Raw genomic sequence first — 12,615 nt, forward strand, 5'->3', positions numbered from 1 at the left:
GTAGGAAAATTACAAATTCATTCCTTTACTCAGACCCTCTGAGATATTGATAATGTGTATGTAAATATTCTGGTTGAATTCCGCAAACAATTCACGCCTCAGAGTGGAGTTGACCACATTTCATTTATATACATTTTAATTGTTTAAATTTTAATACGTTTCAGGCTTTTGGATTATTCTTATCTAACAACCCCTTTATGTATCTCCCCCTATCCCCAAGACAGGTCCAATACAGACCATTTTATCTGAATATCAAGTCATTTCTGGGTAACAATTAAATACCATACTGTGATTGTTTTCAATTAAAATGGTCAAAAATAAATAAATAATAGCTTCTTGGCAAAAAGCTATTTCTCAAGAAAGAATATTGCTAGGACTGTATGGGAGTGGCCTGAGTGAGAGTCCTAATTGGAGGAGCCTAATGGGAGGGATATGTAACCTGAAAACTAGCTGTTATTGGCAGAGAGGGGAAAGTCTCTTTGTTATTGATCTATTAACTTCTACCTCCTGATGTCTCCAGGCGGTCCAGAAAACCCACCCAGCAAACGAGCTGAAATGTCAGCCGGCCTCTTCAAAAGCTCTTACACTAAAAGGATAATCATTTTCACAATTTCACAGTATTATTCCAACCTCAGTGTGGAAATATATATAAAACACACAAAATGATTTTGACTGCACTGCCCCTTTAATCTCTGCTCATATATTTCTCAGTGATGAATCCCCCTCTCATCAACTCCCTCTGTGAGGATTCATATTGATAAAGCATTGTCTATCTCAGTTTTAGCCTACCCTGCATCTCATTTCTCTCTGCAGATTGGAGGGCGCCACATGAGTAAAGGAAGATGAGGGTACGTGCAGTGCGTGACTGACTGGGTAGCAACCTACATTTTAATGGCCCTCGCTTAAATCTGCCCTCTAGCTGAATGTGGGCTGCATTCCGATTTCAACACTGACTGTGTCACAGAGCACATGTACAGACGTGTGTTTGTGTCTGTGGCTTATGCACCACTCTCAGTATGAAAAGGGTAAACTATTCTGCCCCATCTGGAGGTGTGTGTTCAGTGATTACCCATTTTCTGTGTGTATGTGTGTATATTATGGGATGTCCTGGGACTGTGTCCTCAGATCTGTTGAGCTGTGACCTTGAGGGAAACAAAGCAATGCCACATTGGCACGTACTGAAAACAAGCAGGCTGTCCTGGTTCTAACGCTCGCTGTCCATCCCTCCTACCCCCGCTCCATTTCCCTCTATCTGTCCTCATCTGTCTCCCTCTTCACTCCTCTCACCTTTCCTGTCTCCTGGGTAAACAGGGTATGGGGAGATGCAGAACTCCAGTCTTATTTCCTTTACATCACTGTCCCCTTGTTATAGAGGTACCAATTGGATCTGCCTTTGATTCTATGTTGATCAATTTGGTGATCTATGTTGAATTGTACTTGACAGAAAATTGTAAATGGGGGTCTTGTGAAAATAAATAACTGTAGTGGGTGGCGCTGTGGATGTTTTGTACGCTCGATACAGATGTAAGATCTTAATTTGATCCAGTTTGCTACAGCAAGAAAATAATCCTTTAGCGACAGGAAATATGGATTAATTATGTGGATTATAATCAATAGACATTTTTGTAGAGGATACATTTTTCGTAAGGGAAATTCAAGTCAAATTTCCAAGTGAAAATTACAAACTTCAGAAATATTTTTATACCTTTTTAAATGTCCTGCTTTGCGGGAATATTATCATGTAACAGGGTGATCAAAATAAGATCCTACATCTTGTATGTCAGATGCTGGGTGTTTTGTTCTGGGAGAGGTTCTCACCTCTATTTCGGGCCGGGCCAGGAGCAGGGAGATGTTGGTACTGTCCTCCCTGGTAAGAATGGCCACCGCCTCCTCTCTGTTCTGGATGTCCACCCCGTTTATCTGATTCAGAATCACATCATATCTGTACTCTGATCCTTTTTTTCTACATAGACTTGCTATAATATAGAACTTTGTCTGAAATGTTATCTTAACAATCCTAATGTTCTCTTACCTGTAATATTCTATCCCCCTCTCGGATGCGGCCATCCATAGCAGCTATACTATTGGGGTTGACCTGGAGTGAGAGAGGATTAGGTTAGCTGGCAAACAGGCGATCAGAGCGAGGATAACCCTCATCCTCACTCCCATCCTCCTCACCTCGCCCACATAGATCCCCAGATCCTCCTCATCGTCTGTCCGGTAGCACACCGTTAACCCCAGTTTGTCCTGCTGACGAGACTTATACAGCTCAACCTCCTATTGAAATGTGTGGCAGGAAAAACACACGTTTTGAGTGACAAGTTAAACACCTGAACACTGGTAATGGAGATAGAGAGGGCATGAAGAATGGGATTTCTGTTGGATTAGATGGTAGACTATTTGTTTTGACAAGGCAATTGAGACTTACCTCGTATTCTAACTCATCCTGTCGGAGATCCCCCTCCTGCTGAGGGATGTCAAAGTAGTTGTTGGGTTCATAATATTCAGGCTCTAGGAGACTGAGAATAAAACATATGAGAAAATATGCCATGTGTCCCAATTTTGTTTGTTTGTCAGACATACAGAATGCAGCGCTTTCAAACATCTTGGATAAATTGAATCTCAAACTCTTCCACCCCCCCCCCCTCTCTCTGTCTCTCAATTCAATTTAAGGGCTTCATTGGCATGGGAAATATGATAACATTGCCAAAGCAAGTGAAGTAGATAAACGAATGTGAAATAAACAGTAAATCCATGTCTGTCCCTTTCTCTCACACACTCTCGCTATCATTCTCTATCATTCTCTTTCTCTCTCACACACACATTCTCTTTCCACTCACAGCTCATTGAGCAGGTAGGGTTCCAGGATGGGTGGCAGCGGTGGAGAGGGGGAAGGGTGAGGGGGCGGGGCTCCACATGGGTTATGGGCGGTCCTTCCCAGGTTCAAGATGTGCTGGAAGCTGATGTCAGTCTGAGTGCCGCTGTCCACACAGTCAGTCAGCCCCCCTGTCACTGCTACTGTCCCGTCCAGCCCCGCTAGTCGCCCTGCATGTCCCGCCCGCCTCCGGGTCCCCCTCCTTAACACGTGAGACAGCAGGGGGTCTTTCACATTTAGGGTGGTATCCCCAGAGAGACGAGACAGCTCTTTACCATTCACCTAGAGGAGGGAGGGTTCAGAGGTTAGCCAGCAGAAGGTGGGGGAAGAAGGAGAAGAGTGAGATCAGAGGTTAGAGAGGAGGAGAAGAAAGGAAGAGTAGGGGAGTGGTGGAGAATGATTAAACACAAAGGAGAACAAGGACATGGAACATACAGAGGAAGATGTGAGAGAGAGCAACACAAAGGAGTACAAGGACATGGAACATACAGAGGAAGATGTGAGAGAGAGCAACACAAAGGAGAACAAGGACATGGAACATACAGAGGAAGATGTGAGAGAGAGCAACACAAAGGAGAACAAGGACATGGAACATACAGAGGAAGATGTGAGAGAGAGCAACACAAAGGAGACCAAGGACATGGAACATACAGAGGAAGATGTGAGAGAGAGCAACACAAAGGAGACCAAGGACATGGAACATACAGAGGAAGATGTGAGAGAGAGCAACACAAAGGAGACCAAGGACATGGAACATACAGAGGAAGATGTGAGAGAGAGCAACACAAAGGAGTACAAGGACATGCAACATACAGAGGAAGATGTGAGAGAGAGCAACACAAACGAGAACAAGGACATGGAACATACACAGGAAGATGTGAGAGAGAGCAACACAAAGGAAAACAAGCCATTTATAGAGCGAGAAACGGCAATGGGTGGGTGGTAGAGATTGGACTGGTGTGTGATTACAATACAGGTGTATATAAAGATTAAACAGGATAATAGATAGTAGATTTATTGAGCCACATTAGCAGAACTCTCACTAGACATACAGACAGAACAGGTTAGTTCACTGTATTAGAATTAACCACAGCAGAGAGACTGAGGAGAATAGATGAACACAACACATACAGACATACCTAAACACAATACACCTGAACAAATAGAGAAATGTATAAGTCCATTCAGAAAGGTGCATTCGGAAAGTATTCAGACCCCTTGACTTTTTGCACATTTTGTTAAATCACAGCCTTTTTCTAAAATTGATTAAATTGTTTTTTTTCTTCTCTATCATCAATCTACACACAGTACCCCATAATGATGAAGCAAAAACAGGTTTTTAGACATTTTTGCAAATGTATAATATAAAATAAATCTGACATTGCATTTACATAAGTATTCAGATCCTTTACTCAGTACTTTGTTGAAGCACCTTTGACAGTGATTACAGCCTCGAGTTGTCTTGGGTATGATGCCACAAGCTTGGCACACCTGTATTTGGGGAGTTTCTCCCATTCTTCTCTGCAGATCCTCTCAAACCTTGTCATATTGGATGGGGAGCGTCGCAGCACAGCTATTTTCAGGTCTCTCCAGAGATGTTAGATTGGGTTCAAGTCCGGGCTCTGGCTGGGCCATTCAAGGACATTCAGAGACTTGTCCAGAAGCCACTCCTGCGTTGTCATGGCTGTATGCTTAGGGTTGTTGTCCTGTTGGAAAGTGAACCTTCACCCCAGTCTGAGGTCCTGAGCGCTCTGGAGCAGGTTTTCATCAAGGATCTGTCTGTACATTGCTCTGTTCATCTTTCCCTTAATCCTGACTTGTCTCCCATTCCCTACCGCTGAAAAACATCCCCACAGCATGATGCTGCCACCACCATGCTTCACCGTAGGGATGGTACCAGGTTTCCTCCAGACGTGAGGCTTGGCATTCAGGCCAAAGAGTTCAATCTTGGTTTCATCAGACCAGAGAAGCTTGTTTCTCATGGTCTGAGAGTCTTTAGGTGACTTTTGACAAACTCTAAGTGCGCTGTCATGCACCTTTTACTGAGGAGTGGCTTCCATCTGGCCACTCTGCCATAAAGGCCTGATTGATGGAGTGATGTAGAGATGGTTGTCCTTCTGGAAGATTCTCCCATCTCCACAGAGGAGCTCTGGAGCTCTGTCAGAGTGACCATCAGGTCCTTGGTCACCTCCTTGACAAGGCCCTTCTACTCAGATTGCTCAGTTTGGCCGGACGGCCAGTTCTTGGATGAGTCTTGGTGGTTCCAAACTTCTTCCATTTAAGAATGATGGAGGCCCCTATGTTCTTGGGGACCTTCAATGCTGCAGAAATATTTTGGTTCCCTCCCCCAGATCTTTGCCTCGACACAATCCTGTCTCTGAGCTCTACAGACAATTCTATCAACCTCATGGCTTGGTTTTTGCTCTGACATGCACTGACAACTGTGGGACCTTATATAAACAGGTGTGTGCCTTTCCAAATCATGCCCAATCAATGAAATTTACCACAGGTGGACTCCAATCATTTTGAAGAAACATTTCAAGGATGATCAATGGAACAGGATGCACCTGAGCTCAATTTCGTGTCTCACAGCAAAGGGTCTGAATACTTATGTAAATAAGGTATTCGTGATTTTTAAAATGTGTAATACATCTGAAACTAATTCTAAACACCTGTTTTTGCTTTGTCATTCTGGGTTATTGTGTGTGGTAGATTGATTAGGAAATAAGGCTGTAACGTATCAAGATTTAGAAAAATGTAAGGGATCTGAATACTTTCCAAATGTACTCTATATTATTAATACACCCTCCCCCACACACCCACACATACAAAGGCACATCACAGTGTTTGGGACATTTAGCTCAACTAAAAAGGTTTTGAAATCACATACAGCTGGGTAGAAGAAAAACTTTATACTGAGACCTTCAATCGACCTTCTCCATCTAAAGAGCACAGCATGTTACTTATTTGACCCTTCTGTGGAGAGAGAGAGGGAGAGGAATGGAATCATTAGAGAAGAGAACATGAATGTTAATAGGGTTGGTTCAGTGGGAAAAGTGTTACAGTATGTTGTAAGGAAATGGGTTGATATTGGTTCAGATCATAGATTGCCTGTTGGCAGGCTAATCCCTGTATTAATCCTAACTCCCTCTGCACGTGTCTAACCATGCTGTAAATGATCCTCTCTCTTTGAAACAACACAACTCAGTTACATCCTTTAGGAAAAAAAAGATTGCAGTCAGAGTGCATTATAAACTGCAGTTCAAAATACCACAGTCGACTGCAGTTACTGCAGTTTCAAAACTGCAATAATCAACATGTGTACCAACCCAGCCTAATATATAAACCCTCTCTAGTTCCCTATATCTACATGTCTGTGAAGTCAGTTCTCTCTCTCTCTCTCTCTCTCTCTCTCTCTCTCTCTCTCTCTCTCTCTCTCTCTCTCTCTCTCTCTCTCTCTCTCTGTGTCTCTGTGTCTTTGCGTCTCCCTCTCTCTCTCTCTCTCTCTCTCTCTCTCTCTCTCTCTCTCTCTGTGTGTGTCTCTGTGTCTTTGCGTCTCCCTGTCTCTCTCTCTCTCTCTGTGTGTCTCTGTGTCTTTGCGTCTCCCTGTCTCTCTCTCTCTCTCTCTCTGTGTGTCTCTGTGTCTTTGCGTCTCCCTGTCTCTCTGTCTCTCTGCGACTGCTTTATTGCCTACCCATGTAAGAGATGCAAACTCGGTCTCAACCTTTAAGTCTTTACTGAAGACTCATCTCTTCAGTGGGTCATATGATTGAGTGTAGTCTGGTCCAGGAGTGGGAAGGTGAACGGAAAGGCTCTGGAGCAACTTGGAGCCCTTGCTGTCTCTGCCTGGCCGGTTCCCCTCTTTCCGCTGGGATTCTCTGCCTCTAACCCTATTACAGGGGCTGAGTCACTGGCTTACTGGGGCTCTTTCATACTGTCCCTAGGAGGGGTGCGTCACTTGAGTGGGTTGAGTCACTGATGTGATCTTCCTGTCTGGGTTGGCGCCCCCCCCCTTGGGTTGTGCGTGGGAGAGATCTTTGTGGGCTATACACGGCCTTGTCTCAGGATGGTAAGTTGGTGGTTGAAGATATCCCTCTAGTGGTGTGGGGGCTGTGCTTTGGCAAAGTGGGTGGGATTATATCCTTCCTGTTTGGCCCTGTCCGGGGGTGTCCTCGGATGGGGCCACAGTGTCTCCTGACCCCTCCTGTCTCAGCCTCCAGTATTTATGCTGCAGTAGTTTATGTGTCGGGGGCTAGGGTCAGTTTGTTATATCTGGAGTACTTCTCCTGTCCTATTCGGTGTCCTGTGTGAATTTAAGTGTGCTCTCTCTAATTCTCTCTTTCTCTCTTTCTTTCTCTCTCTCGGAGGACCTGAGCCCTAGGACCATGCCTCAGGACTACCTGACATGATGACTCCTTGCTGTCCCCAGTCCACCTGGCCGTGCTGCTGCTCCAGTTTCAACTGTTCTGCCTTATTATTATTTGACCATGCTGGTCATTTATGAACATTTGAACATCTTGGCCATGTTCTGTTATAATCTCCACCCGGCACAGCCAGAAGAGGACTGGCCACCCCACATAGCCTGGTTCCTCTTTAGGTTTCTTCCTAGGTTTTGTCCTTTCTAGGGAGTTTTTCCTAGCCACCGTACTTCTACACCTGCATTGCTTGCTTTTTGGGGTTTTAGGCTGGGTTTCTGTACTTTGAGATATCAGCTGATGTACAAAGGGCTATATAAATACATTTGATTTGATTTGATTTGATTTGATGAAATACAATGTGTAGATATTGCCAAAGCAGTATAGTGGTACAGCATTTCAGTAAATACAGTACAATGCAATGAGGATAATGAAATACAGTTAATTTCAGTAGTAATAATAATGGGTATACAGGTGTAACCGATGTGAAATGGCTAGCTAGATAGCGGTGGTCCCCGCTAATAGTTTTTTAATCGGTGAAGTCACTCGCTTTGAGACCTTGAAGTAGTGGTTCCCCTTGCTCTGCAAGGGCCGCGGCTTTTGTGGAGTGATGGGTAACGATGCTTCGTGGGTGACTGTTGTTGATGTGTGCAGAGGGTCCCTGGTTTGAGCCCGGGTATGGGCGAGGGGACGGACTAAAGTTATACTGTTACACAGGTCAAATCAAATCAAATTTTATTTGTCACATACACATGGTTAGCAGATGTTAATGCGAGTGTAGCGAAATGCTTGTGCTTCTAGTTCTGACAATGCAGTAATAACCAACAAGTAATCTAACTAACAATTCCAAAACTACTGTCTTATACACAGTGTAAGGGGATAAAGAATATGTACATAAGGATATATAAATGAGTGATGGTACAGAGCAGCATAGGCAAGATACAGTAGATGGTATCGAGTACAGTATATACATATGAGATGAGTATGTAAACAAAGTGGCATAGTTAAAGTGGCTAGTGATACATGTATTACATAAGGATGCAGTCGATGATGTAGAGTACAGTATATACATATGCATATGAGATGAATAATGTAGGGTAAGTAACATTATATAAGGTAGCATTGTTTAAAGTGGCTAGTGATATATTTACATCATTTCCCATCAATTCCCATTATTAAAGTGGCTGGAGTTGAGTCAGTGTCAGTGTCAGTGTGTTGGCAGCAGCCACTCAATGTTAGTGGTGGCTGTTTAACAGTCTGATGGCCTTGAGATAGAAGCTGTTTTTCAGTCTCTCGGTCCCAGCTTTGATGCACTTGTACTGACCTCGCCTTCTGGATGATAGCGGGGTGAACAGGCAGTGGCTCGGGTGGTTGATGTCCTTGATGATCTTTATGGCCTTCCTGTAACATCGGGTGGTGTAGGTGTCCTGGAGGGCAGGTAGTTTGCCCCCGGTGATGCGTTGTGCAGACCTCACTACCCTCTGGAGAGCCTTACGGTTGAGGGCGGAGCAGTTGCCGTACCAGGCGGTGATACAGCCCGCCAGGATGCTCTCGATTGTGCATCTGTAGAAGTTTGTGAGTGCTTTTGGTGACAAGCCAAATTTCTTCAGCCTCCTGAGGTTGAAGAGGCGCTGCTGCGCCTTCTTCACAATGTTGTCTGTGTGAGTGGACCAATTCAGTTTGTCTGTGATGTGTATGCCGAGGAACTTAAAACTTGCTACCCTCTCCACTACTGTTCCATCGATGTGGATAGGGGGGTGTTCCCTCTGCTGTTTCCTGAAGTCCACAATCATCTCCTTAGTTTTGTTGACGTTGAGTGTGAGGTTATTTTCTTGACACCACACTCCGAGGGCCCTCACCTCCTCCCTGTAGGCCGTCTCGTCGTTGTTGGTAATCAAGCCTACCACTGTTGTGTCGTCCGCAAACTTGATGATTGAGTTGGAGGCGTGCGTGGCCACGCAGTCGTGGGTGAACAGGGAGTACAGGAGAGGGCTCAGAACGCACCCTTGTGGGGCCCCAGTGTTGAGGATCAGCGGGGAGGAGATGTTGTTGCCTACCCTCAACACCTGGGGGCGGCCCGTCAGGAAGTCCAGTACCCAGTTGCACAGGGCGGGGTCGAGACCCAGGGTCTCGAGCTTGATGACGTGCTTGGAGGGTACTATGGTGTTGACAACACTACTACTGTTATATTGTGTCATTCTAAACAGAAAATGTCAAATAAATAAACAACAAAATTAACACGGATGATGGTTACACTATGCATCCTTCTAGGTTATATACAATTGAAAAACTACAGATAATTAATGTTTATGGGATGTTCCTCAGGCTTTGGCAATCATATACTGTACATATCTGGCAATAATATTTGCGGTTTTTCCCTCACCCAGAATAATTCCCAGTTTTACGTCATTAGGAAATGCACAGAAGTTGGATATTGATAGAGATGTTTTCTTGAAAAAATATCCTCTTATTTGGGAGTATTTCTCACAGCGGAGGAAAAAGTTCACTTCTGTAACAATCTGATTGATTTCTCTGTGTGTTTGAATAATACAGTTGTTTAGTGTTTTTAGGGGACTCTTTTCAGGGTTCAGCTCTTGGGTTTCCAGTGCTTTGAATTGTAAGGATGTTTTGGGGCTATATTTAAATTTAAATGGAATCTTCAGAGTTCCACTCTGCATGCATTATTTGGTTATTTCTTTTGGCTATTTAAGATAATTCTGCAGAAATCTGTATGTAGGTTTTATATTTGTTTTTTCTCCCAATTGTTCTAATCGTAAACACAGGTTGAACCCATAACCTCACTTCCATACAGTGCAATTGGTAAAATTACACTTGAATATTTTGCACCAGATCTGGATATTAATGTTTATTTTTGATCATTTTCTTTTTATGAAGTAAAATGCTTTTTTCTTTTAGTACATTCACTGATAAACCAAATCCACCAGAGACACATACTTTTTGTCCCAGGTAGTTATACCATTGGGCATGTTCAACCATGGTATTTCCTCATTTGAAGGAGTGTCTGCTGCAGATAGAGGAGGGTTTAATATTAGGGATTAGTGGGTGTAGATCTGCTTGAGGAACCTGATTGAAACAGCAGGGATGTTGCTCCGGGGGTGACTAAACTGGCTCAGAGAAGAAGCAGTGATCGTGGTCAACTGACGCAAGACCCCACAACATTGAATCTGTTCAGAGGTGAAAAATCTTACAACCTTTTATGCCCCCCTCTTCTATAAAATGGTAATGCACTTTTGGCATTCATAGAATCCATTGGTTGATGTCATGAGCACACAGCTGTGCGAGTGTGCATAGACTATGTGCTTATGAATGTGCGTTTGTGTGTGTTTTAATGGAGCACTATAGACAGTATTGAGGTGGTCTAAGTGACAGACAGACACCCAGACAGACATTGTGTTAGTGGTCAAACACTGACCTTGGCTGTCTGGGGAGTTCTCTCTCTCTCTCTCTCTCTCTCTCTCTCTCTCTCTCTCTCTCTCTCTCTCTCTCTCTCTCTCTCTCTCTCTCTCTCTCTCTCTCTCTCGTGCACTCTACATTGCTCTGTTCTCTCCATCTCCAGGCTCTCTTTCACTATCTCTCTTCTCAATGCTGTCACAACACTTCTCGTTCTCAATCCCGTCCCAAGAGGAGACAAAACACGCTCCTCTCTTTGAGCCACTTCTTTCCTCTGCCTTGTTGTCCTTCCCATACTAATGGCCTGCCATACATCTTTGTCTGTCTGTCTCTCTCTCTCTTCATTTGTTATTTCAATTGAAGACAAATAAGAAACTTGCATGGCTTCTTAGGCAATGCCAAATGGAGTTAACAGTGTGAAGCGTACCTGTATTTTTCATTTGTCAAGTCTAATGAAGTTGTCCACGACAAACGCTTGTCATGCCACTGAATCAAGCATTGTTCTTGTATTTTCTCCTCTCTTTGGCTGGTTCCTATTCCCTTAGTTTGTCTACACAGGAGACACCATCTTCAGGACCAATGAGGGATTGGGTGTACAGAAGAATAGCCGTATGGTCATGACTGACATGTCTGAGAACACTCAGAAAACAATATGTAGGGGGGGGTGCCTCTGCATTAATTATCAATGAGAGGCAGTGAGATGGCTTTGAGGTTGTCGTTGTATAGGTTAATGGTTGTTGTGTATTAGACTGGAAGGATAATTCATCTTGACATGTTGTGATGCATTATACATCCACTGGTCCATTATGTCAGCTAAGTTCATTACCTATAACCTCTGACTTTACACTTAGCACCTTTTTTCTGTCTGGAACCTAAAATGCTTCTTCGGCTGTCCCCATAGGAGAACCCTTTGAAGAACCCTTTTTGGTTCCAGGTAGAACACTTTGGTTCCAGGTAGAACCTTTTTGGGGTCCAAGTAGAATCCTTTCGACAGAGTGTTCTACATGGAACCTTAAAGGGTTCTACCAGAAACCAAAAAGGGTTCTTCAAAGGGTTCTCCTATGGGGACAGACAAAAAACCCTTTTTTCTTAGAGTGTAGCAGTGTCCCATTTTATCCAATGACAGTCAAGTCAAATTGCGGGTGACAGTGAGAAGAATATTTATTGTTAATTCCTTCACTAAAGGTGTATGTAATAACAGGCGAATTGATACTGCGTTCCATGCCATTATATATTCCTATCATAAGGTACAATATTCGGAGTAGCACAGTAGGGGGGAGGATGGGGGAGGAGGTGGATCGAGGGGAGGGGGAGAAAGAGAGAGGGAGATGAAAGAGAAACGGGGAGTTCAAAGGGGTGAGTGATGCTGATGGAGAGCAGCACAGGGGGAAGGGGAGGTGAGGAAAGACGAGTGAAATACAAGGACAAAGAGAGAGGGAAGGAAGGAGCTTTCGAGGAATTGTAGATAATGAGGGTGTGAATGTCTCACAACTCCATGCTTGTTGGTAAATATTTGAAACACACAGAGGAACCCCCAGGGAGGTGTCTTGGTGGTTGAGGCTTAATGAGGTGTTATCTCAGCCATTTTAGCTGTAGATTGATATAATATCTACAGTACACCAGACTGTGAGAGGGGAAGAAATGCTCCTGTAAAGGTGTCCACATGCTTCCCAGTGAAAACAGTTTGGAAGAGTTAGTGCATATATTATGACCCCATTTTGTGACTTTTTTGTTTGTTTTGGACTTCGGTAAGAGTTTTTTTTCGGGTGTTCAGGAACACAACATTTTTCTTGAGGCAAGCCAAAGTCGATAGCCAAAGTCTACTCCCCTTCGTCAGTGATTGGTCAACAGTAGGGATTCATCAGTAAAGTCTTTGTTGGTATTCAATGAGAGATTACTCGTTTTCATCCACAT

The 12,615-nt window shown here is 43.9% G+C and overlaps 1 protein-coding gene across 1 annotated transcript in view; it reads right to left on the bottom strand.

Annotated features, from left to right (window-relative positions):
- The window catches only part of LOC118360555 (PDZ domain-containing protein 4-like), a 37,609-nt gene that overhangs the window by 3,760 nt on the left and 21,234 nt on the right, over positions 1–12,615 (bottom strand). The window contains exons 2-7 of the mRNA XM_052485112.1: positions 5,798–5,851; positions 2,841–3,157; positions 2,429–2,519; positions 2,179–2,277; positions 2,033–2,095; positions 1,819–1,920 (exon numbers count right to left, since the gene is read on the bottom strand). Coding sequence (XP_052341072.1) covers positions 1,819–1,920; positions 2,033–2,095; positions 2,179–2,277; positions 2,429–2,519; positions 2,841–3,157; positions 5,798–5,851 — 726 coding nt within the window. The remainder of the gene's footprint in view (positions 1–1,818; positions 1,921–2,032; positions 2,096–2,178; positions 2,278–2,428; positions 2,520–2,840; positions 3,158–5,797; positions 5,852–12,615) is intronic.

This window comes from Oncorhynchus keta, chromosome 28 (assembly GCF_023373465.1).
Source record: "Oncorhynchus keta strain PuntledgeMale-10-30-2019 chromosome 28, Oket_V2, whole genome shotgun sequence".
NCBI lineage: Eukaryota > Metazoa > Chordata > Actinopteri > Salmoniformes > Salmonidae > Oncorhynchus > Oncorhynchus keta.